The sequence below is a fragment of the Castanea sativa genome, chromosome 11 (assembly GCF_040712315.1).
Source record: "Castanea sativa cultivar Marrone di Chiusa Pesio chromosome 11, ASM4071231v1".
NCBI classification, from domain to species: domain Eukaryota; kingdom Viridiplantae; phylum Streptophyta; class Magnoliopsida; order Fagales; family Fagaceae; genus Castanea; species Castanea sativa.
Window position 1 is genome coordinate 31605710 of NC_134023.1, and position 24048 is coordinate 31629757.

The 24048-nt window shown below is 33.6% G+C and overlaps 1 protein-coding gene across 3 annotated transcripts; it reads right to left on the bottom strand.

The window, feature by feature from the left end:
- Positions 1-7543: 7543 nt before the first annotated feature.
- On the bottom strand, positions 7544-22828 carry LOC142615738 (exocyst complex component SEC10b). Of its 3 annotated transcripts, none has more exons than XM_075788554.1 (25): positions 22520-22828; positions 22254-22349; positions 21879-22112; positions 21660-21734; positions 21052-21153; positions 20877-20927; positions 20690-20795; positions 19970-20089; positions 18034-18125; positions 15781-15949; positions 15535-15611; positions 15300-15398; positions 15107-15197; positions 13504-13589; positions 13244-13414; positions 11196-11249; positions 10996-11124; positions 10785-10877; positions 10539-10685; positions 10327-10424; positions 9970-10054; positions 9388-9446; positions 8580-8678; positions 8418-8501; positions 7544-8098 (listed from the first exon to the last, which is right to left on the bottom strand). In XM_075788554.1, exons 2-25 carry the CDS (start codon positions 22347-22349, stop codon positions 8020-8022), a joined length of 2496 nt encoding a protein of 831 aa, XP_075644669.1. In that variant the 5' UTR covers positions 22520-22828; the 3' UTR covers positions 7544-8019. The 3 variants fall into 3 exon arrangements, with proteins under 3 accessions (XP_075644669.1, XP_075644670.1, XP_075644671.1); XM_075788555.1 differs by having other exon boundaries at positions 22254-22352; positions 22520-22658; XM_075788556.1 differs by having other exon boundaries at positions 22254-22352; positions 22568-22584.
- Positions 22829-24048: the final 1220 nt, after the last annotated feature.

The following is a 24048-nucleotide window of genomic DNA, read 5'->3' on the forward strand; positions in this document are numbered from 1 at the left end:
AAGGGTGTAATGAGTGCGAGAGAATTATATATAGAGACAATGTTGGTAGTAGAGAGCGAAAGTGGGTTTCAATAGTCTAGAGAGAGAAACAAAGAGAGAGGGCAATTTCATTTGGCATCTCTATGCGTATCTTTTGTGCTTTCTTTTTCTTCGTGTTTTTTTATTCAAACATATACCAAAAAAAAAATATTGGTTTTTGGGGGTTGACCTGTGCAAATGTCAAAGGGGTGGGATTTTATTTTACGAGGAAAATTGTGCCACACGCTCTTACCTTTACAAAACTGCACACACCTCGTGAGTTATACCGACAATGAGGAAAAAGAAAACGAAGTGTGTGGAAAAAAGTGGAGGCCAGTGAATTTGTTTTCCATTTTTTTTTTTTGGGTGCTCTCATCAAAAATCATAGATGCCGCTTAGTGGGTAGGTATGTCTACGTGTCCTCACGCGCTTATTTTGCGCCGTTCTTGAATAACAATGACTACATGGGGATGAGGATGGGGATGGTGTTTTGAATCAAAATTGGCAAGAAAGAATCAATTAGTATAAAATACTACTGTAAGTGTATCTCACTTTCATTCTAGTTAATTTCATTCTATATTTATTTAATTTCATTAAAATTTCTATAATTGGTTATTTTATTTTGTTTTTTCCTTGTGAGTTTCTTTAAAGTTTATTTGTTTTTAGTGTTGCAACATTTAAACCGACATGTTTAATTTATTGTTTTTAATTTTTTATAGTTTTTCTTAACTCACACTCACGCATAACTTTTGATTAAAAAAAGCCTTGATCCTGCCTTGAGTTTCAGCTTATCTCATCAAATCTCTAATGTCTTGTTTCAATAAAATATATTTAAATTAAAATAGCACAAAAAAAAACCCAGTGTAATAAACCTTATTCTCGAATCTCAATTACGTAACTGGCAACATCAATTTAATTATCATATTAGTGTCATTTTTATCTTTCACGCAATAATTAAATTAAAATTATCGGATCCAAAAATTAGGGCTTAAATTTGGTTTGCACAGCAAGTATATGTTAGGAAATTTGCAAATATGGAATCGATATTTCAATCAAATTACATAAAAATACGATATCGATCAAATTAAATAAAGATTCTAACAATGGGAATCTCTCAATTACTGATTTTGAATGAAAATTGGAAAAAAAAAACCCACATGGAAAATATATGGATGCCTACGATTTTGCTGGTTGTTTACAAAAAAAAAATAATAATAATAATAATAATAGGAAGAAGAAGAAGAAAATAACCCAAAATTGTTTTGATATTTTGTTTGGTACTTAAAATTAGGCCTAGGCTTGTCTAGTCTAGACTCTAGTAGACTAGCACACACAATTTTTTTTTTTTTTTTTTTTTGAGAAGACTAGCACACACAATTTGACGTGGTTTCCACATGTTTATATAATAAGGCGAGTTGTACATGTCTATTTAGTCGAGCAAGTAGTGGGCTTGATTGAAAAGTTTTGGTCCAATTGTGAGCGACGATCCAACGGCCGAAAATGAGTTCAGACTAAACATGATAGAGCGCGTGGATTGACGGTGTAAGTGTAACGAGTTAAAATTTGGGGTGGCGTGACAGCTTGCAGATTTTATGGGGCCCACATCTTTTACGAAGAAAGAGTCTCAAGAGTTACCAGCAGCGCGTGGGTTCTGACTTTAATGCCGGCAACTTTCTCTCAGTCCCAACCCCCGAATCCTATGATATTGTTTAAAAAACAAAATTAGTATTAAAAATGTATATAAGTAATAACTTATTAATTTTAGTCTATATATAGAAAAGTTTTCACAAATTGTTTTTTACGGTTTTATCAATTTATGAAAAATATTATAGCTTTTTTATGAGAAAAAATATTATAGTTAAAAATATTATAGCTTTTTTTGTTAAGGAGACTTGAAAGAAGTCTTGCTTATGTGGAGAATAACTAAAATTCATAAAAATTTAGAGTTTATGTTCAAAGCGGGTTAAGTCCCTATAAATAATTGCTCAATTGCATAATTAAATTCTACCCTAACATAAATACTTCAACACCCATCAATATGACCTAAAATAAATAAATAAATAAATAAACCTATGAATTGTTGTGATACTAAGGTGGCAATGTTTTACATGACATAGACATGACAAAGTTTTTATAAGTCATTGTTTAGTATAAATAAATTAGTGTTAAAGTGGGTCGACCCGTTTTAACAAGATTATAATAAATGTCAATTTTTTTTGTTGGTGTACTCAATCTACAATTAATCTAGCTCAATTCATTATTCATTTCTAGACAAGTTGACCTAATTTCATATAAACCTAATTAACTTATTTAAATATGTCATGTTTATCCAACATGAATTTGAATTTTAAATATTTAATTTAGTAAGTAAACACATTTAAATGATATATTAGTAAATTCTTCTATGAAATCCTAAAGTCCATAATCCTTGTACCCCAAAAAAAAAAAAAAAACTCATTTGATTTTATTTTTCTTAGATTGTATGTTTCTAAATTTGAATGAAACTTTGTTGGATTGAACTAAGACCTTTTTTTATGGTATTTCTTTTGTACTTTAATTATTATTATTATAATACAGAATTTGTATGGAAGTTGTTTATAACATCCACTAAATGATAATTGTTTTTATCATTAAGTCAAGATATCAATTAGTTTTTAGAATAAGGAAATTCGATTATTCTACAGTAATAGACTATACCAATTAAACTATCGAAAACCCACTATATACTCATTAGTTATATAAGTCAAACAATTTTATAAGTCGTCACGTAATAAGTTAGAGGAGATTACTCTAATTGGTTGAGAAGTAAACTTTTGTCTTGTTATACATAACATGTTAATCATATTAATATTTAAGGTATATTTATTAAATGGTTTTAAATGGGTCATGATCATACAAACAACACGTGTTTCTATAAACTCAACCCAACATATTTATATTTATTAAGCATGTTTACATATGTCAATCCATTTAATAAACATTAGGATTAAGAGGGCTTGACACAATTATTAAATGGATCAAGTTGATGTTTACGTTGTCCATATATATAGCCAAATATCTCTGCTCAACACAGCACCAACATTACATGCCAACATCTATCTAGTTCTATTATGCATGATTAAGTTAACATACATCCTCAAAACTACATATATAGGAGTGTATACTATAGGATACTAAGACACGTGATCTTTATGTGAGTATTATAAATGGTCTAGATCTTAGAGACACACCAAGAACTATGATCGATTCCAAGACAATGTTGATTTTGAATCACTATAAGTGGATGGCACGAGGCTTTGGATTGCAAGTGTGTGGTGTGGGGACAGTGACATGGGTGCAAGTCTATAATTTGGATGTCTTGACATTTGACTCAGCCCAACCCGGACCCAAATCATTCTTTTTCTGTTTTTTTTTTTTTTTTTTAATGGGCTCGACCGTCCTCTCGCTCTCCTTTTAAGCAATTTGTTTCGGTTGACAATTTGATATTACTCCCATCAAGTTGTTTTTAGATGATAGTAACAAGAAAAAAAAGTACAATTTTTTTTTTAAAGATAAGGATTTTCATATTATATTATTAGAATAAAATACTATCAAAATCTCCGTTAAAAGAAAAAATATATAAAATAAAAAATAAAATAAAAAACACTATCAAAATCTCGTTCTTTATTCTTGGATGACGGCATTGTTGGACATGCGCAAAGCATGCCATCCCAAAAAAGAAAAATAATAAAATAAATAATACTCCTAGATTAGAGACAGGATATATATAGTTTTAAGTCCAAACTGGGTTGGAGCTATCTTTCTTCAATCTTTTTTTTTTTTTTTTTTTTTTAGAACCATAATCAAATTTCTTCTTCAACCTACTATATGAAAATTAAATAGTTTATGTAATTTTAGTAATATGATTTTTTTAATAAGTCATATGACTTATTAAAGAGCAAAGTTTGGTTACAAATGTTTAAATTTCAAGTTGTTATAGTTTAAAATTTTGCATAAAAAATAAGCTTATGAATCGAACAATAAATGATATATGATTGACATAAAATTTGACATGTATGTTAAGAAAATAAAGAACCTGCGATCCAACGGTTAAATTTTCAAAATATGTAATAATGTTAATTTGAAAGTATTAATAAATAAAATTTCAAGTTAGAGAATTTATTGAAATCATACAAAATTTTATTAAAATTGGTTGAGAAAAGATCAAATCTAATTTAACCAGGATTTGTTTGGTATTGCCGTGTTAGGTTTCTTCTTTATCCAAAATAAGGTGACTTCTAATTAATATATATATTAATATTGTTTATTACTATTTGTAACCCTAAAAACTAATTTTAAAATATATATGATGATGCATGGAAAATCAATGTGCCAATCATCTATCTAGAAGCATTGGAAGACTTGCAAGAAGGAAGAATACTATTGAAGGGCACTGGTGTGGTGTTGACCTTAAGTTTCTCTGATCCTCAAGTTTGGAACTCATACAAACCCAATAAAGCTCAAATGGCAGTAGTTTTTGGGTTAATGACGTCTTGGGCTAACCACTTTCCATGATGTTAGTTAGCTATTTTCTTAATTGGGCGTGATGGAAGGTGTGGAGTTAATGATAGCGAGATTCACAAAGTTTGTACCCACTATTTCAGAATGCAGGTTGGTGGGCGAATATCTTATGCTTAAGGCCTAGGGATTTCCATAAGTGTACTTTCATCAAAGTGTAATTGTTTAGAGGGAGGGACAACCCATGTTTAAGGCCGCCCACAATACATGTTGAACGACATAACATCTATGTCGAACGAGTTGCGTGGCTCGACTGGAAGGGCCCCGATGCTAGGTGATGGAAAGTCAAACGACTAAACACCAGTGTTGGATGAGTGGTGCATCTGGGTTTGAGAATCCTTGATGTTAGGAGATGTACATGTCAAATGGACATGGCTCTGTGTCAAAGGGTCATCTTTGTGATGATTGGGAGAAATAGTTGGCCAAACTGAATGTCTATTAAAGAACAACTTATTTAGTTGAACTGTAAACTTTTTGTTGAAAGTATTATAGGCTAAAGTAAAAATTAACTGAATAGTATATCGTGAGACTCATGAATAGTATCGAAAAATGCAGTAGAATTCATGAATATAGCAAAAATAAGCAAAAATTAGAAATAGAATATAGCAAAAATTAGAAATAGGTTGAAATTTTCAGCTTGTCCTAAACGGTCGCTAAGCCTCATAGTACCTGATATTGGAAGAGTTCTGACACTCGTTGGATGAGCCCGTCTGGAAGAATGCACCATAGTCATCCAAGGGGTTGGACGTCTGGCTTTGAACAATGTCAATGGAAGGTTGACCGGGGAATATGCTAGATGAGCATGTTGTGGAGAGCGTCGAATGATTAGTCAAATGGGTGAAAATATTAAACCCATCAACATACATTAGAATGATGACATGGAAAGAACGAGTTTTCAAAAGTGTGTGAGGCAACCCTAGAGGAAATCAAACAAAAAATAATTTTCAGTTTATATTTTATTTAGAAAAATGGACGAATCACATGTTAGGTCACAAAACACTGTCAATTTCACTAAAACAAAACAATACACATTCAATGATATAACGCTGTTCTTTTTTCCACAAGAAATCGGGAATCATTAAACAAAAAGCTGTTTAATAATTGGATATGAATGGTGCCTATTTTGCATGTTATGAGTATTATTCATGGCATAATAAGATTCCAAAATGGTTGCCAATATAGAATATAATTCAATTTAAAATGTGGAAAGGCTATGATGATGCATCATCAAACTCATTCTAGGGTCGAGTCTTATAATTACCAGTTTGCAAATGCAAGTAGGTTAAAATTATGGCCACTTGATAACGTAAACTACTTGTAATTAAACCCGGTCCTGATTGCCTTTATCATCATAAAATCGTATGTAGTTCGGTGCAGGTCCTTTTTATGTCTACGTGTGTATGTTTGTCAAGCTGGGATCAAATCTTAGTTGGCACAAATCATGTCAATCATACCATCTTTTCAGCTGAGAAAAAGATAAGAAATGAGTTATATATATATTGTTGATCTTGATGATGCATGTTGAAGAAGAGATGAAAGGCATTTCTAGACTCTAGAGTTGGACCACCACCACAGCCTATGGCACAAACCGGGCTGTCATACGTACCCTATATTTTTTCTCTTTTGCTATGCACTTTGTAAAACGTATTGAGTATTGACATTGATAGAGAGTAGTAAAGCACTAGGTGCTTTTGGGGGTGGATTGGGTTTGGTTGGTAGAGATCTTTTTATGTTATAGCCCATCGTAGATGGACGCTAAGTTTGAGAGATTTTAGTTCAGTTTCCATTTGGTTGGTCAAACATTTGCAGCACTTAACAAAGGTCTCCTTAATTTCTGTCAAAAGTATGGGAATGGGATAGAACAAGACTTTAGATGTCTAGTTAACAAGTCTAGCCGTATATGGTCGATGGAGGCTTGAAAAGAAATGGGATGGTGATAATCGATCATGAAGATATACATTGGTCATTTGTGGGGTCTTCAATATCTTAAGCACTTGTTTTCTTGGTATTTTTTTATGGAGAGAGAGAGAGAGAGAAGGTATCGAAGTGGCCCATTCTTACAGAGCAATTATCGTGGGTTTGGCACAAGGATATGCAAGTGATAGATACCTTAGCTATCAAAGAAGATAGCAATCTACAAGCAACCCACCCCCACTAAATTTCATCAATCAATCTCTCTCTATCTAATAAATCTCATGGAGAGAGAGAGAGAGAGAGCACTTTATAGTGGGAGAAAGATGCTACACTAGCAAAAATAGGAGCCCCCCACCACAATTACGTGAATTGCCATGTGTCCAAATCACTGGCTGCACTTTTTGTGCTTCTGCGTCCCCTTTCCATTTGCGATTCATGAACTTGGTAGGAGTAGACATGTACTTGCATTTTGGACCTTCATTGGTGCGTCCTTCATCATTATTAGAGACTAGAGAGTATCGTAGCATTTTTGTATACGTACTCTTATGACCCATTATTATTAATTCCTTCTTCATAAAGAGAGGAATCGAAGAGTTGTATAAAATTGAATAATTGTAAATCATATTACTTTTTGTATGGATGTAATTGAAAGGGTGTTTTTTCTTTTAAATGAAACAAGTACAAATTTGGAGTTTAAAACTAGGATGACAATTATTCTACTGCATTTATTACAATCTATCACTCAATTTTGCGTTTATTGGTCAAATACGCATATCACTCAATTTTGTCAAGATATATTCTGCAAGGTTGTAGATAGTTGAATATAACATATTACACCATCACGCACCAATGTCCGCTTCTTAACTGTAACTGAAAATGAAATAATCCAACCAACTATTTATTACTTTTGGCAATACATATTTCTTAAATCATGCAAATAGACTGCATTTTCAGAAGATGAGATGTTCCACAATAATTACTCAAAAGCCTAAGTAATAGGCAGATAACTTAAGGCAAGAAGTGACCTCCAAACAAGCAAAGATCAAAAGAAAAGTAGAACAAATAATTCTCATCGTATCTAATTTATATTGAAATAAAAACAAATACTATTTTAAGTTTGGACCACTCAATGCAACAAAATCAACTTTGTCATTATTCATACCCAAAAGTATCATTTACAAGGGCGCACACCGGGACATGAATTTCCTCGACACACAAACAAGAGCTATTGAACCTAACATAAGTTAAAGCCTTAAATAAATACAAACCTATTGCTCATCCTATCCATACCTTCAAAAAATATACACTCCAAGAAAGAAAGAAATTTAAATAATAAAAAAAATCTATTGTACTGAATTTTCTGTCCAAAGATGAGCTCATCAGCCTGGCCATTAATTTAATCTCGTACTGGTTCAGGTGCCACCAAATTAATTCAACTTGAGGAGTCGGTCCCCACAGCTTAGTAACAGCTTGCCATGAACTATTCAAGAAATCTCAAAGTCAAATTTAAATCAGCATTCCACTTCCATATCAACTCAAGCTTGGCCACAAGGAACTAAGTCTGGCTGCGAGTTTTGCACTCTTGTAGTCTTCTCTAAGCTGAATAAACCTGAGTTGGGAGATGAATCAAAATTTCACCATTAAAAACAGGCACCCGTCAATGTAAAAGACTCACCACTTACCAGAGAATGTCATAAACTCAAAACAAAATGTTCTTGTGAAATACGTTAAAATGCACTTCCTGGATGTGTTTGGATGAGAAGGGGGGAAAACCCAGAAAATTTAAACATTTTCTACCATTCTTATCCATGCTTGGTATTTAATGGAAAAGGAATTCTTGCTTCTTGGTAAAACAAAAAATAACTTTTTAAATGCATTCCTAGTGAATGAGTCACAAAAATTGCAATTTAACATGTACTCAATAATACCTTTGTGCATCTTTTCGGATACTGGGGGTACCCTCAAATAGAGTCGAGAGGCTTTCAGGAGCAACAATAAAGACATTTGCCATGCTGAATACAAAAATTCATCAGTAAACTGAGATACAAAATTGAATAAATTGAAAATCATGCAAACCTTTTGCAACTTACATGCCCAGCAATTCAAATTTTTCATCAACAGAAGGAGCGTTGAAACTGCGCACAAATTCTCCATACTCAGTTATGTCACGCTTCAGCCGCAGTCCGCCACTGTCAAAAAAAAAAGTGATTGAACATTTGTGCCAAGGACAAAGCAGACAAAAAAATCAATTTAAAAAGTATGAACAGAATCAACAAGAAATTGCAGAGTTTGACAATTTTTTTTTTGTTTGATAACAATAGTTCATCAAACAATATAATCCACAAAGGAAGATGATCAATAAAGCCACTGAACTGTTGGTGGATCAGAAAGACCTTTAGAGTGGAGAGGAAAAAAAAAAGAAGATAAAAAAGACGCATAAGAAATACTGAAAACAAAACTCAAAGACTGAGTCCCTGCCAATTCTAGAGGGGCCACAAACATAGGTAACAAGAAAACTCAAAAAATTCACTTTAGAGGGGAGGAGAGTGAAAAGAGAGAATGTGGTTTTCATTTTAAAGGGTAATACTTTGCCATATGTTGTTGAAATTGTTTCTTCAACTTCCTTTGTTGAGATTTTCATCATTTTTGTAAATCAATTACTCCATATAGTCAATATACAGGAATAACCTTCTGCCAATATCTGGACACAATAAGCTAATAGACCTCTCTGTCAAAATATATTAAAAAAAGGTTGCACAGTGCATAAAGACACCTCTGATAAAGCTCCAATTTATATCATAATGACAAACAACCATTCGCCATGTCAATCATACACAACTTTCATGAAATGATAAAAAAGAATAGCGGGGCATAAAACATTTGAGCCAAGCCAATCACCTGGGATTAAAAGTGAACTTCTGCCAATGATTAAGCAGCCCTTTATGCAAGCGGTTTCCCTAAATAACAAAATGATAAATTAGTATGTGAACAAAGATGTTAATATTAAGCATATCAAAACTTCAAATTTGCAGTCCATTCCCCAAAAGAAAGAAAAACAGAAAAGAAGGAATAAAAAGTGAAGGAATATCATATACACAAAAAAGGTTGCTGGAAAAACAACCAACAAGGTCAATAGTTTAATGCAATTATGATGCTCACACTAATTATGCTGTGTAGAAATGTAAATTAGTTGTCAGCATTCATTCTTTACCATGCCAAGGTAATCTATCTGTCTTAAATTCAGTCAATTTTCTTCATCATGAACAAAAATGGATCACATAATTATTTGATTCTTCAACTATGAAAGCTTCTGTTCTTACTGAATGTCCATCATACATGCTTACTTCACCAAATGCATGCTTGAACTCATTTGCACACAAATAACCCAGGCCAACAAGAGTCAAAGAGAGAAATGAGTCATTAAAATGACAGTCATATACAAGACTAGTCATGAGAAACTTCAGAAAATAAATATCATACCAATTCAGTCAGGAATGCTTGTTTGTTAAGACCTTCCAGTGCAGTGAATGCAGACTCAAGCACACGGGAAAGATATGCTACAACTCTAGCCAAGAGAAGAGAAACATTACTCAATATCCAGAAACATCATCATAATCAAATATAGTTTTTCCAATTAATGTAACAGATGGGCACAGATTTGTCACATAAAATGATTGACAAACATAATAAGTTAAAAGGTAAAAACAAGGTTATATATATATATATCTTAAAATAACCATATTTTAAACTGGTGAAGTAAATAGGTTTTCAGACTCAGTAAAAATTTCATCCTTATTAATTAAGTTCACAAGTTCCAAATTTGTCACTTCAATTTACCTCGTGCAGGCATTTGTTGGTCGATGATCAGGAGCAATTCCATCATCAGGAGATCGATAATCTGCTGCCTTTTGTTCAGCTGAAAGTAACCGCTCCACCTGAAAAGTAAGAGATTGCACCATCACTTGATCAATTTTTATAAAGGTTTTGTGCCCAGGTTACCTGCTTCTATGCACTAGAATCTAAAGAAATGATTTAATTCAGTAACGGACCTCAGCCATCACAGTTTCAATGCACTGTTGAAGCCCTTTATAAGCAGCAGTCTCTGCACTGGACATAGCAGTTGCCATTTCTTCACATGAAGCAGCATGTGCACCATCCACGGGCAGTAAAAGCCGAGAAATAGAATTTGCAAAATACTGAAGGGAAATGTTCAAATCATGTTTAAGTTCTCAACCATATCAGGTCATTATCTCATGAGCTAAATTTAAACAATTAAAGAAGGCATCCTAACATACTTGCTGAACTATAGCCACGCTACTACCACAACGCTGTACAGCAACCATGAAAGATCTGAAACTGCTTTCACCAGCAGCAGCAGCAGCTTCTGCCTATGTATCAAGCAATCACTCTTATGTTGGGTTATTCCATTTTAGACAGAAGAATTTTAAAATATATCTCACAATACATATAAAATGTATAGATATGGTAATGGGATCAGGTAGTTACAGCCGATGCAGCAGCAGCAGCCACCCTTCTACTAAGATTTGTGCCCAGTACAAACCTTTCCCTCAAATTAGCAGCTTCAGTCAGGCTGTCTCTAGCCCGTTCCAACCCTTCAGTTATGTATTGACTGACCTGCAAAAAGAGAAAATCTGAGCTCCTATGACACGAATCTAGAGAATACCATGAGTTCATTGACAACTTACTTGGTCTAGCAGGCAAGTGAAAACCGCTTTTACATTGGTTGCAAGGGTAGCAGGCTGTTCGTGGACAAGTTAAAAGTAAATTAGAAACCGGGTAAAATATCTGAATATGTTCTTCTTTTTTTTTTAAGTAGAATTGATTTACTAAAAAATAAAAGTAAAAATCAGGTTCATGATAATGAACACAGCCAAAAAAATTACAAAGCAAAGTTAAGAGAATTGTGAAAATCAAAAACAGAGTTACAATGAGTAAAACCCCAAACCCAAGACCACTCAAACAAGGTGCAAATCAAAGAAGATTTCAACTGGTTGGATCTCTCCCTATTATGAACCATGCACACCAACCACATCAAACAAGATGGCACTAAATTCTAAATTGCCCTTTCCCAACCAATTCCTCCACCCAAATGATAAAGATGCAACTGTCATTAGCATTACCTACTGAACTTCAAACATAGAGAAAACTTCACAACACAAGGCATAAGTAACATCACAGTGAAGCAATAAATGACTCACTGTTTCCCCACTACGCCTACATAAGCAACACCAACTAAAGAAAGAGAAGCCCTTCTTTATGATATTATCAGTAGTAAGGATTTTACCCCAAACGGCCATCCACATAAAAAAAGAAACCCTCTTTGGGGCTTTAAAGCACCATATACTCTTCCAAGGAAAGGAATACCGATCATGCCATGAATAGCCTTATAGAATGAGCTAACATCAAATGTATCATTCCCATTTAAACACCATCTCATCCTATCTCCCCCCTTCCCTTTAGGAAGAGTAAGGAAAGAATGAATTTACTGAATCCAGTTCCCAATTGTGCAACTCCCTGTAAAAATCACATTCCAACTCCTTATCTCTCTACCCACATGATGATCCAACAAATCAGACGCTGAAGCTTTCTTGTCAACTGAGCAAGCAAACAGATCTGGATACAGCTCCTTTGAAGGAGTGTGTCCACACCATGAGCCATGCCAAAGCCTTACTCAAACACCTTCGCCAACAACAAAAGTTACATGACCAAAAACAACATATCCCATCCCATTTTGATGCTCCGCCCAAGGCTACAACCATGCAACCAGCAACCCTCTACTAGCTTTTGTACACCATCCACCCTAGTCTTCCCCATATTTCAAAGCTACCACCCAATACCACAAGTGTGAAGTTCAAAATCCGAAACATTAAATACAGGTAGAACAGAGCTCAAGACCTCAACCACCATCAACAATAAATGCTGAGATGAAAACTAGTTGGTGCGGACACGAGATATAGGCCCCCAATTATACACACATATGGGAGGAAGAACAAAAAGAAGACGGCCCAACCTGTGGCCTTATGGATGGAGCCTATTAGTTATTGGGCTTGAGATTAAGCAAGCCCGAACATTTAATAATTAGGGTTTTGTGTTGTTAGGGTTTTGTGTTGTAGCTATTTAAACACTTTTTTGATTATTGTAACACAGCTTTGGAGAAATATAAAAAAACGTTTGTTTTCTTTTTACACTGGTGCCGACTCCAGTTTGCTTGGTGCTGATTCCAAGCAGCCCTTAGGTGCTGACTCCTAGGGTTTACTCTATCATTTTTCTTCTCTATTATACTATTGTGGTTGTCCTACGTCACTAGTACAGGTGGCAAAGGGATTCACCACTTCATTAACTAGTCTCTTTTTACCATTGGATGCAAAAGAGACATAGATAATGTCAAGTCACTATTCCAATCACCTACTTCAATTATTCAATCTTCCCACTCATCCACATAAACAACCCTCATTGCAATTTGACTTGCAGTGGTATTTTGAAGTGGTTTACTATTCCTATTCTTTAAGTATTTAGACAGATTTTTTGATAGGTAATTATTTGGACAGATATTAAAATAACTGCTTAGAAATCTTCAAAATTTCAATTGAAGCAATAAACTTGGAGAATTCATAACCTAATTTTACAGAAAGAAAACAAAACTGAGGTAGAAATGAAAGCAAACACATTTGCACATTTTATCCTTTTTTCCCTTCAAATAAGATGTAAAGTTGATTGCAGGGTCAAATGTTACCTGAGATGAAAATAAAGTGCATCTAGAAATTGCTTCTTCATTCCAGCGCACAAACTCTGTGACAACAGTGACAGATATTTGCTGATGAGAAGATGTTACTGAAGCTCCTCTTGAGCGCCCAATTGTCCCAGTTGAATCAGAGATCTGATTTTCAGCACGCAATTCTTCGATCTTCATGGCATAATTAAGTTACAGTCGTTTCCACTAAAACAAGATGAGAGCTAAAACATTGATCAAGAAATGATGAAACTGAAGCAAACCTTGGCTTGATATAGTTGTCTAAGAGAGGCCTGCTCATGTTCAGGATATTCATCCTTGTGAGCAGAAAAGAGAGACTCTGTGAGGCCTGAACCAAGAGAGAGTTGCTATTAAGACAGCAAGGTGAATCTTGTATATGAATCAAGGCATGTATTTAAATGAGGCTGTATTTATGTCAATGTTCACTTGAAAGAACCAACACTTACAAAATTAATAAGTAATAATTTCAGGTCATCAGCTATGATACATTATATTATGCCTAGGTTTGATGAAAAAGTTAAACAATCTAATATGGACCCACTACTAAATTGCAAAAATATGTTAAAGGAACTACACAGAGTATGAGTTTTCACAATCCATGTCTCTAATACCCCAAAAAAATGCTATTAAGAACGAAGGAGCACTAATATTTTTAGAATTAAGTTGAATCTTTTTTTCTTTTTTGACAGGTAAGAGTAAATTTATTGATAAAAGAAAAAAAACAATTGAGTTCATGATGATGAACACAACGAAAACAGCAACAACAAAACAGCAAAGAGACAAAGATATCAAGAGACTATTCTAAATGAAAGAAGTCTATGATGGAAGAACAATCTAAGGAACCCCAACACCAAGATCAATCAAAAAGAGTTCGCTGGCATAAATCTTTTAACTAATCCAACGATTTTTCAGTATCCTCAAATAAGAGATGATTCCACTCTGTCCAAACAATCCCCATCAAACAGATTGGAACCAAATTCCAAATATTTGACTTTTGGAATTTGGTTCCAAGCTGTTTGATTTGGATTGTTTAGAATTAAGTAGAATCAATTAATTGAGCCAGGTTAAAATTAAACCACTTATCATCTGATATAGTTCAACAGGTAATAGTTACTAAGTTACCAAATTCATAACAATAATTAGGTTCCCAAGAACTGTTGCAACATTATTCACCATAACAAGCTAGAGAAATTTCTGGATAGCAGGCACCCTGAGTTATGACTGCTCACAAGATAACATGAAAACCTGCTTGAAATCATGTATCTCTGCTGAACTATTCTGTCATAAATTTCCTTTAACATTACCAAAGTTTCCCCTCATTAGTGCTAAGGATTAAGGATTAATGAAGGAACCAAAGTTTTCCTTGAACTTAATAAAGGAAAAATTATTACCTATCTCTGGATTTTTTTTTTCTTTGGTTCCCTTTTGGTTCACTTAAAGGAAAACAATTGACAGGAAATTTGGTTCCTTCATTAAGTTAAAGGATTAAGGATTAAGGATTAATGAAGGAACCAAAAGGGAACCAAATTTATTAAGTTTTCCTTTGGTAACAATCTGCTAAACTATCTCTGCTATTAAGGATTAATGAAGGAACCATTGTCAACATGGTTCCTTCATTAATCCTTAATCGCTGATATCCATACAGTTTTTTTCCCCTTTTGGCTTGGAATATTTATTCACCCTCTGGACTTGAATCTTTGCACCCAATAGCCCATATTTATGGTGGTGGTGCCATTTGGCCCATAGGTCATTGGCCAAACCAGTATTTCTCTCAGAGATGGGAAGTTTGCAATAAGGAAAACGTTTAGGTAAAATCCAAAAGCACAAGCATATTAAATTCATTACCCTCAACATCCAAGTCACCACATCCAACAGCTCGTAAGTCTCTAGCTAGTTCTTGTGTCTTCTCATATGCCACTGCTACCATTCTTAGATACTGAAAACTCAAGTTAAATATGAAGAAAAAAAAAAAGGATGAGATCGTTGGTTCAACCTGGAATTTGTATGAGTAAAAACAAAACATAGTTAATCTACTCACTAATAGAAGTCCACCCTCTTCCATAGGAGGCAGATTCACAAGAGATGGCTTCACTAATAATTTGTCAAGGAGAGCTGTCACTCGCTGCTCCAAAACTCGCTGCATACAACATACAAAAGTAGTCATTTATAAAATTAACAACCAATATGACTTTTATGTCACATTAAAGTTTAATTGCAAAACAATTAAGTATATGAAACGTAGGAAAAAAAGAAAAGAGTCCCCGCATGCATACCTGAACTAGAATTGCCATAACTTCATTGGGAGAAGGGAATACAGCCATAATTGTTGCTGCTTCTTTACGCACAGTATCTGCAAGAGAATAACAAAGACATAACAAATGTATCAAAAAAAAAAATTTTGATAGGTAAAAAAGATATATATTCAAGAACACTTATGCAGAAAAACATAAGGCAGAGAGAAAAATACAGTATCAAAAAATTCAATCCTTCACATTAAGATGAGTGACAATCCTTCAAACCTGTAATTTCTTTGTACAACGAAGAAAGGCCACGAGCAACATTGCTGGGACTAGCTTGTGCACCCTGGTCACCAAGAACCGATCTTGTGTCTGCATTCATGACTTCCACATCAATAAACATTGGTCGTGTTGCCACATAATGTTGCATGGCACTAGTACCCCGATTAAACTGCAATGCAAAAGTAGGCCAGTCAGATTAAGAAGGAAAAAGAAAGGAAGGGAGAAGCAGAGGTGAAGGGGGATCCATCAGTGACTTCTAACAGATTATTCAGATTCAGTTAAAGCTAGCTGATTCACTTTTTTTTTTTTAAATAATTATCCTACTATTACAGCATCCTAAATTCATATTATCTGCTCAAAATGAAAAATAGGTCAAATCAAAATCATAGAACAATGAAACAACCAAGATGCAAAATGGTCTCCCACAACCCAAAACTCCCCTCCCCCCAAGCAGCCAAAAAATAAACGATTATAAGTATAAAGACAATAATAAAGAAGGCAAATGAAATCTAAAGGCTCTTTGCATCAATGCTTAAGATTTTGAAAAAGCAGTAAGTTGCATCATAATCTGGATAACATCAAAGAGTAATACGTCTAAGCATATAAAATCTATATGAGTTCCAGAAAATTAAATACACAGCCATTATTCTTATTTTGAAGAGTAGACAGCCATTAATGTTTTGAAGATGCAAGTAACCAAATAAAAAGTAGTTAATCACTATTTAATGTGCTGACCCATTTGGCAAAAACAAAAGAAAAAACACTGAATTTTTATTCAAAAATAAAATAAAAATAAAAAAGGAGAAACATCTCAACCCATGTACACAGGAAGTGTACAAGAGTTGCTATTAAAATCATCTAAAAGTACACAATCCAAAAATTCCAGAAAATTAGAGAGAAATACTTAAGGCTGCCATCCAATCATACATAACACAGAATAATAACAATTTTAACACCAAATGCAATCGCTCTTGTCCCTTCAAATGTGCGATTATTACATTCTCTCCAAATAATCCACATTACGCATAAAGGTATCATGCCCCAAATATCAACACTGCTATGCCTACCTAAACCCCCTTTCCAACACTCCAACAACGCCAATATGCTTTTAGGCATAGCCCAAACAAACAAAACACCAGTGACCATAGAACTGCGTAGGAACAATGAAGTAACCGATGGTCAATAGAGTTTCCACTTCGCTTGCACATACAACACCAGCCTACCAAACCTAGGAGAAAGACTATGGAATAGTCTAGGAATCTATGCAACAGCCAGGTGATTGGGTGTTGCAAATAAAGGAAAAGTATAGGCATTGGATGATTGGAACTGTGGAAGGCTGGAAGCCAACATTTCTCATAAAGGAGAATAAAAGGTGTTAAAAGTAAAAATAGGACATTCAAAAAAATCCTCTTTGTTTAATGTGGACTATATGGAAGGAGAGGAACAATTGAATGTTCCATGATATGGAATTTTTTTTTTATGATAATATGGAATTAATTTTTGAAGAGTAGAAAGCTAGCTTCTTGAGATCATAGTTCGAGTGGTCTAAAACTAAAGGGAAATTAGCAGTACACACTCTACTAAACACATTCTTATACACACTTGAAATGCACTGAAATCATGACATGAAGTAACAATTTCAGGCATTTCAAGTGTGTGTATAAGAATGTGAAAGAGGGTGTGTATAGTAAACGCTACCCAAAACTAAAACCATAGGCACTAGTGACTGTGTATTCTGTGATAGATTTTATTAAATTCATTTCTTTTTGCTTGTAACAATTAGTACTTGTAATCTCTTAGAAGTACTTGTAATCTCTTAGAAGTACTTTGTGTACACATCCTGGTGCATCAAGTATCTCCTTTTGCTCATAAAATTCTATTACTTATAAATAAATAAAAACCAAAATAACTAGCAATATTGTAAAAGTTTCCAGATTTTTGGAGAATACTGACATATATTAACACTGATTCATACTTATCAAAAAAAAATTAACACTGATTCATCACTAAGCCTTCAAACAATTGTAAGTGGCCTATAATTGATCTCTCCCAATGTTGCATATAAAAAACCATGGAAAAGAGAGAGAGATGAAGAAAGAATGGGAAAGAAGAAAGTGGGGGAGGGAGAGAAGAGTTAGTTGCTAACGCCATTAAGTTTAGAATTCATACTAAATTTCTTTCTTTTTTTTGATAAGTAGAATTAATATTAAATAAATTATATTATTACCTATCAGGCCTGACAAATAAAATTACCTGAGATAAAATTTTAGCACATTCTGCCATTGTAGACAATTCTCTTTTCTGTGATGCTGCATCAAACCTAGCAAGCAATCTGTTTTCCAGTTCTACACAGAACAAAGATATTTATAGAAATTAATATTAAATAAATCATATAACTCCAATATTAAAGGGAATTGCTGAAAAATGGTTTCTTTTTCCAATCCTTAATTTCTAGAATTTTAAAATTTCCCAAAATATATTTTCAAAATAAGAAGTTCCATGTGCCCACTACTTCTCTATAACATATATGTTTTAAACTTGACAACTTTTGCCCAAAGATCACATTACTCACTATCAAAATCTTGTTTCTGGGAACAATTTTAAATTTGCTTTTGGCATGATATTTGGAGTGGAGGTATCACAATTAAGGATAACTAGATAAGTATCTGGATTTATTTTTAATAGCTATAGATAGCAATGCAAAAGTGATAGACTATCTAGAGTTCCACAACAATAGCTCTCATTGGAACCCAATTTTCCTCAAGGTTAGTATTAGGAGTTAGAATCCATGGCACATTTAAGGGTGGACTTGTATGCTGGTACAATAAGCTGGGAGGAGGAAGACAAAATGGCATGTAACCCCAAAAGAATCATCAGTTTGAAGTGAGAAGTCATTATAATAAGGCCACATGGAAGGAGACAAACAATTTCCATAGCAAAGCATTTGAAAAGTTGGTGTACCTTTGAGGTTGGCTTTCTTCTTTTGGTGCACTGCATTGGGGAAAATTTTAACTACAAACAATTTTAGAATGATGGGAATAAGTATCATGGATTGGTGTTACATGTGTAAGAGTGAAGAGGAGTCAGTTGCACATTCATTCCTCCATTGTGATTTTGCCAGACAATTGTGGTCACTTGTGTTTTCCCTGTTTGGTGTGAATTGGGTGGTGCCTAATTTGGTGGTGGGCATGTTATACCACTGGAAAGGACTATTTTGAAAGAGGAGTAACGGTGAAGTATGGAAGGCTATGCTGTTATGTCTGTCGTGGTGTATTTGGAGAGAAAGAAACAAAATTTTATGAAGGAAAGGAGCTACCTGTGATGAAAATTATCACTTTTTTTTTGGCTAAATTCAATATTTACAATGAGGGATGATTTGAACCTTAGACGTCTTCATTGGAAACAAAAGAATGTGCCAATTCAGCTACAATGCTCTTGGCTGAAATTTTTATTTTAAAGACTCTAAATGAGTGGACTTTAGCATCGTCTTTCTCCACCTCAAGTTTGCTTGATTAGTTGATTTCTTGGATAACATGAGTTTTAGATAATCCATTGTATTCTTCTCTTTGTTTTTGGCTCTTCCTTTGCATACATCCCATGTACTAGGGCCTTGGACTCTTGGCCCTTTTTGCACTTTTAATGAAATTATTACTTACAAAAATGCAGAATTATAAAGTACTACGCAACATTGTTGAAACTTTGTATATAGTTATTATTTGTACCATCTATGTTTTCTTTTAAAAAGTAAACAAATTAATTCAAAAAAGAAGGGAAGATAACATATAAGATACGTGAATCTATCCCTATATAAAAAATACAATCACGCATACAAGTCTATAAAATCAAAAGAGGACATCAAAGGGATGCTACCCAACGCAGTCATCCAATCATACAAGAACCTCAATAGACACTAAGATTACAAATTCTGTTTATATCAAACAATCTTATTTTTCAATTTTTTACCCGGATGAACTAAGATTGAAAAACAATATCAACTTCCAACATAAATTTCAAATTGGGTCATCCAGGCAAAAAGAAATTATATCGAAGCATTTTATAAATATATATATATATACACACACTTTTCAAATTCTTTCAAGCAAAGTGAACTTCTTAAATTATGTAAAACACAATAAATAGTTTTGATATTAATAATAAACAAATATGTGCACTATTGTGTAAAACTTACCATTACAATAATCCTGCAGATTAGCAACCGCAACTTCCAATCCTCTGCTAGCAGCTGCATTTCCCATAACTGATGCTGCACCTATGCCTTGTCTTCCAATATCCTCCTCAGCAAAAGACCCTGAAATCAATAGAAACAATAAGATGATTGGCAGGCATTGGAAAGCACAAAAAAATATATAAAAAGCAATATTAATGATAAAAAACCTTTTGCCCCCCCCCCCCCAACTTCCTTTCATTTATGAAAGCCTCAAAATATTCGCACAGATAATTCGCATATGACACAATCCTATTGTAAACTTCTCTAACATTCTTGCCACGTAACTGTTGGTCTGGTTATTGGTGTAAACATAAAAGAAACCTAATCATGGGTATAGCTTCCAAACTCATGACGACCTATGCACATTCATCTCTAATCATTCTCAATAAAGAGAAACTTTAGATCATTTAATTCTGTTTATATCATACAATCTTCCACTAAACCTTCCTTGGTCTTCAACCCTCTTCTCGCATTTGCAAAGAAGCTTAAACTATTTTTCTCATGCTTTTTCAGTATAAGTCTTCATTGCTCTTCTCACAACTAATTCTACTAACAAAAGAATGATTCATGAATAGGTCACAAAAAGCAGTTAAGTTTGGAGAGAACATCATCAAGCTTTGCAAACCAATAAGGAGTTGGCTCATGAAAATATAACTATATAGGAAAGTGAGGCCATCTTACGCAATTTTTGTGCAATTGAAGCAGCCTCAGCAACACGGCTGTCATCAGAAAATAGAGGTGAAAGTTCCATTAGGTCTCCTGGGCTGCTATTGAACTCCATCAAGTACTGCAAGAATTAAATTAATAACATGGAATTAGTGATACTAAACAACGGGTAGCATAAACTAAATGATCAGTTACCAAATACCTTTATCAGCTCTATTGTTTGACTAGCAGTTTCTCGCTGAGCGTCTGCACTCTGACAAGAAAAATAACATATAAACAAAAACATAAAATAACAAAGTTTCAATGGAGATGGTACCAAGATTTTATCAAGTTCAGGGATCTAGGGCATAATGCAGTGAAGCATAGGAAAGCTTTACCTGCAAATGATCTCCTATCTTGGCAGCAGTCTGCCCTACACTTGAAATACGGGAATCCAACCTTGCAAAGCTACCAAACAACCCATCCACACCTTTTTCCAGCTGAAAATGAGATGCATAGTTATTGTATGCAAAACTCCCCTTTTTTTGGATAAGTAATCAAATTTATCAATGCAGAAGATCACCTCATATTCACCATGATGAACGTAAAGCAGCTACAAAAATTACAACAACAAAAAAATCCATTTTCTGTATGCAACTCCATTCTTCAGACTCTAATCCACTAGAATACAGAGTATTTTCATAATTTACATGTTCCCACTATTCCAATGAGTTGAACCCATTATCAGAAACAAAGCACAAGATCGCATTAATCCCAATCCCCCACTCATGGTCCTGAACCAGTATTGTGAAAACTACAGAAAAGACCAATAAAATTCAATCCACCCCCACCCAAGAAATAAAGCAAGGCTCCCAAATATCCAAAATGTACACAAATTTTCACTACTTTGGAGATTTCACAAAAACGAGTTATTCGGGTTTTTTTTTTTTTGCCCTGTATCTAGCATTCATAATGTTTCACAAAATATTAAAAATCAACTCATTACCTCAGCAAGTGTCTTGCGGTGCTTAGAATCTTGAATAGACACCTCCTTCTTGAGATTGTACAGTCTTCCATCAATCTTCAAGCAGTTTCAAACAAAAATAAATAAATAAATAATGAAACCTTGGCAAACAGCTAATTTACTTTTTCTTTTCTTTTTTTCATCAAAGTCAACATTTCATAACCTAGGTTTCTAAAAATAAATAAATAAATAAAACCGCACCTGCTTTCGAAGATCAACCAACTCCTTATAAGAATCATTGAACAAAGCTAAGAGCTTATCAACTTCTGGAAACAAAGGTGCGGCGGCCGCACCTCGCAAATGTCCATTCGACAACCCGTCGTTTCCACCATGCCCCCCTCCTCCTCCTTCCGATGAATCCGCTTCTTCGTCTTGAAACGACGGAAGAAGCTCGTTCACCAAGTTCCCAAACAACGCGTCAAATGAAAAATCACCCTACAAGAGTTTCTCTTCAAATTAAGCAAACTTCTCAAACCTAATGTTAATAACACACACTACTACTACTACCAATCACAAAAGAGCCAAAGACCTATGATTCCGAAATTGAAATCGATTCGGTTTTTTTTATAGGCTTACCTTAAAGTCATCTACGTCGAGAATGAGTGGAAGAGAGCTAACTGATGAAGATTTTGAAGTTCTATCATTCTTCATTTCATTTCTACTTTCTTTCATCTACTACAACAATAAAATTGATAAGGTCACGATTTCAAGCTCATTGATAATAATGCAATTAAAAACGGAATTGAAATTACTACAATTTCATGCAACAACAACGAATTTGAAAGTGTTTTTTTCTTTTTTTTGATTTGGATCTTGTGGAGGGTAGAAATGGAAATTGGTACCTCTGGCCAGAGTGAGCGAGAGAGTCAGAGAGAGAGAGAAACACGCACACACAGAGACGGTGGCGCTGACTCTGAGTTTGATTTCTTGGGTCTGTGCTTTGGCTGGATTAGATCGAGGGAGAGAGATGACAGAATGAATGTTCGCCAACGAAGGCCAAGATGAAAATGAAATATCGGGAATGACGAATTTGACCTTCTGATGGTTCACGCGTGGTGCTTGATATTGACGGTAAAGTTGGTAATTTACAATGTGCAAACAATGGAGAGCTGGACTTCTCTTTGTTATTTTCTTCTCATTGTTTTGTGTTTGGTTTGGTTTTTAACTTGGTGGCCTAATTTATTATTCCTAACAGTTGCGTTTTTGACCAACTTTTTCTTTCTCCCTCAGCCTCAAGGTTTTTCATTTTTTTTTATTTTTTAATTTTTTCTTTTAGGTAATTTCATTATACTTTTCATGATATTGAACTTACGCGGTGTCTTTCTTTTTCTTTTCTTTTTTTTTTGGGTAAAAAGTGGAATCTATATAGTATATAATAATTTTTATATATAATAATTAGTAAAATTAAGAGAAAATTTAATTAGATTTCAAATTAAAATTCAATTAAAATTTAATTTTGCTCCATGTGTCCTATTTAATTTAAGTTTTTAAATTTTTGTGCCAAGTGAGTTAATTCAATGTAAAAATTAGATCTCAATTAGAATTTAATTTTGCGACATGTATCCTATCTAATTTAAATTTTTTAATTTTTATACCAAATGAGTTAATTTAGTGTAAAAAAACGAGGAATCCAAAATAAGTAAACCATAAAAAAAAAACATAATTTTGAATGATTTTATATTTGTGAGTCTTTTTTTTTTTTTGTAGAACAAAAAACAATTCAAGGTTATAAGTCATCTATATATATATAAAAGTAAAGTTGAGAGAAAATACAATTAGAGTTTAAATTGGAATCTAATTAGAGTCTAAATTTACGCCACGTGTCCCATCTAATCAAAAATTTTAAATTTTTAAACCAAGTTAGTTAGTTCAGTGTAAAAATTCGATTTCAATTAGAGTTTAATTTTACTGCACGTGTTTCATCTGATCGAAGTTTTTTTAATTTTTATGTCAAATGAGTTAATTTAGAGTAGAAAACGACGAGTCCAATATAAATGAATCATAAAAAAATAATCATATATCTAAACACTATATATAAAATTAAAGGATGAGAGAGTTTAATGATTTTATATTTATGAGCCTTTTTTATAACTAAAAACAATTCATTTGGCACAAAAATTATATATATATATATATATAATAGGTAAAACTTAGAGAAAATTCAATTAAATTCTACAATTGAAGTCTAATTTTGCACCATGTGTCCTAAATTATTTATTTTTAGAGAGTTTTATTTCTTAATTTTTGAATCAAATGTAGGACCATATCGTAAATATCTATTTAAGTGAGTTGATGTGTACAAAAATCAAAAAGTCTAGAATTAATGAACATAAAAATATTTTTTTTAAATGGAAAATTTGCGTTTTCTACC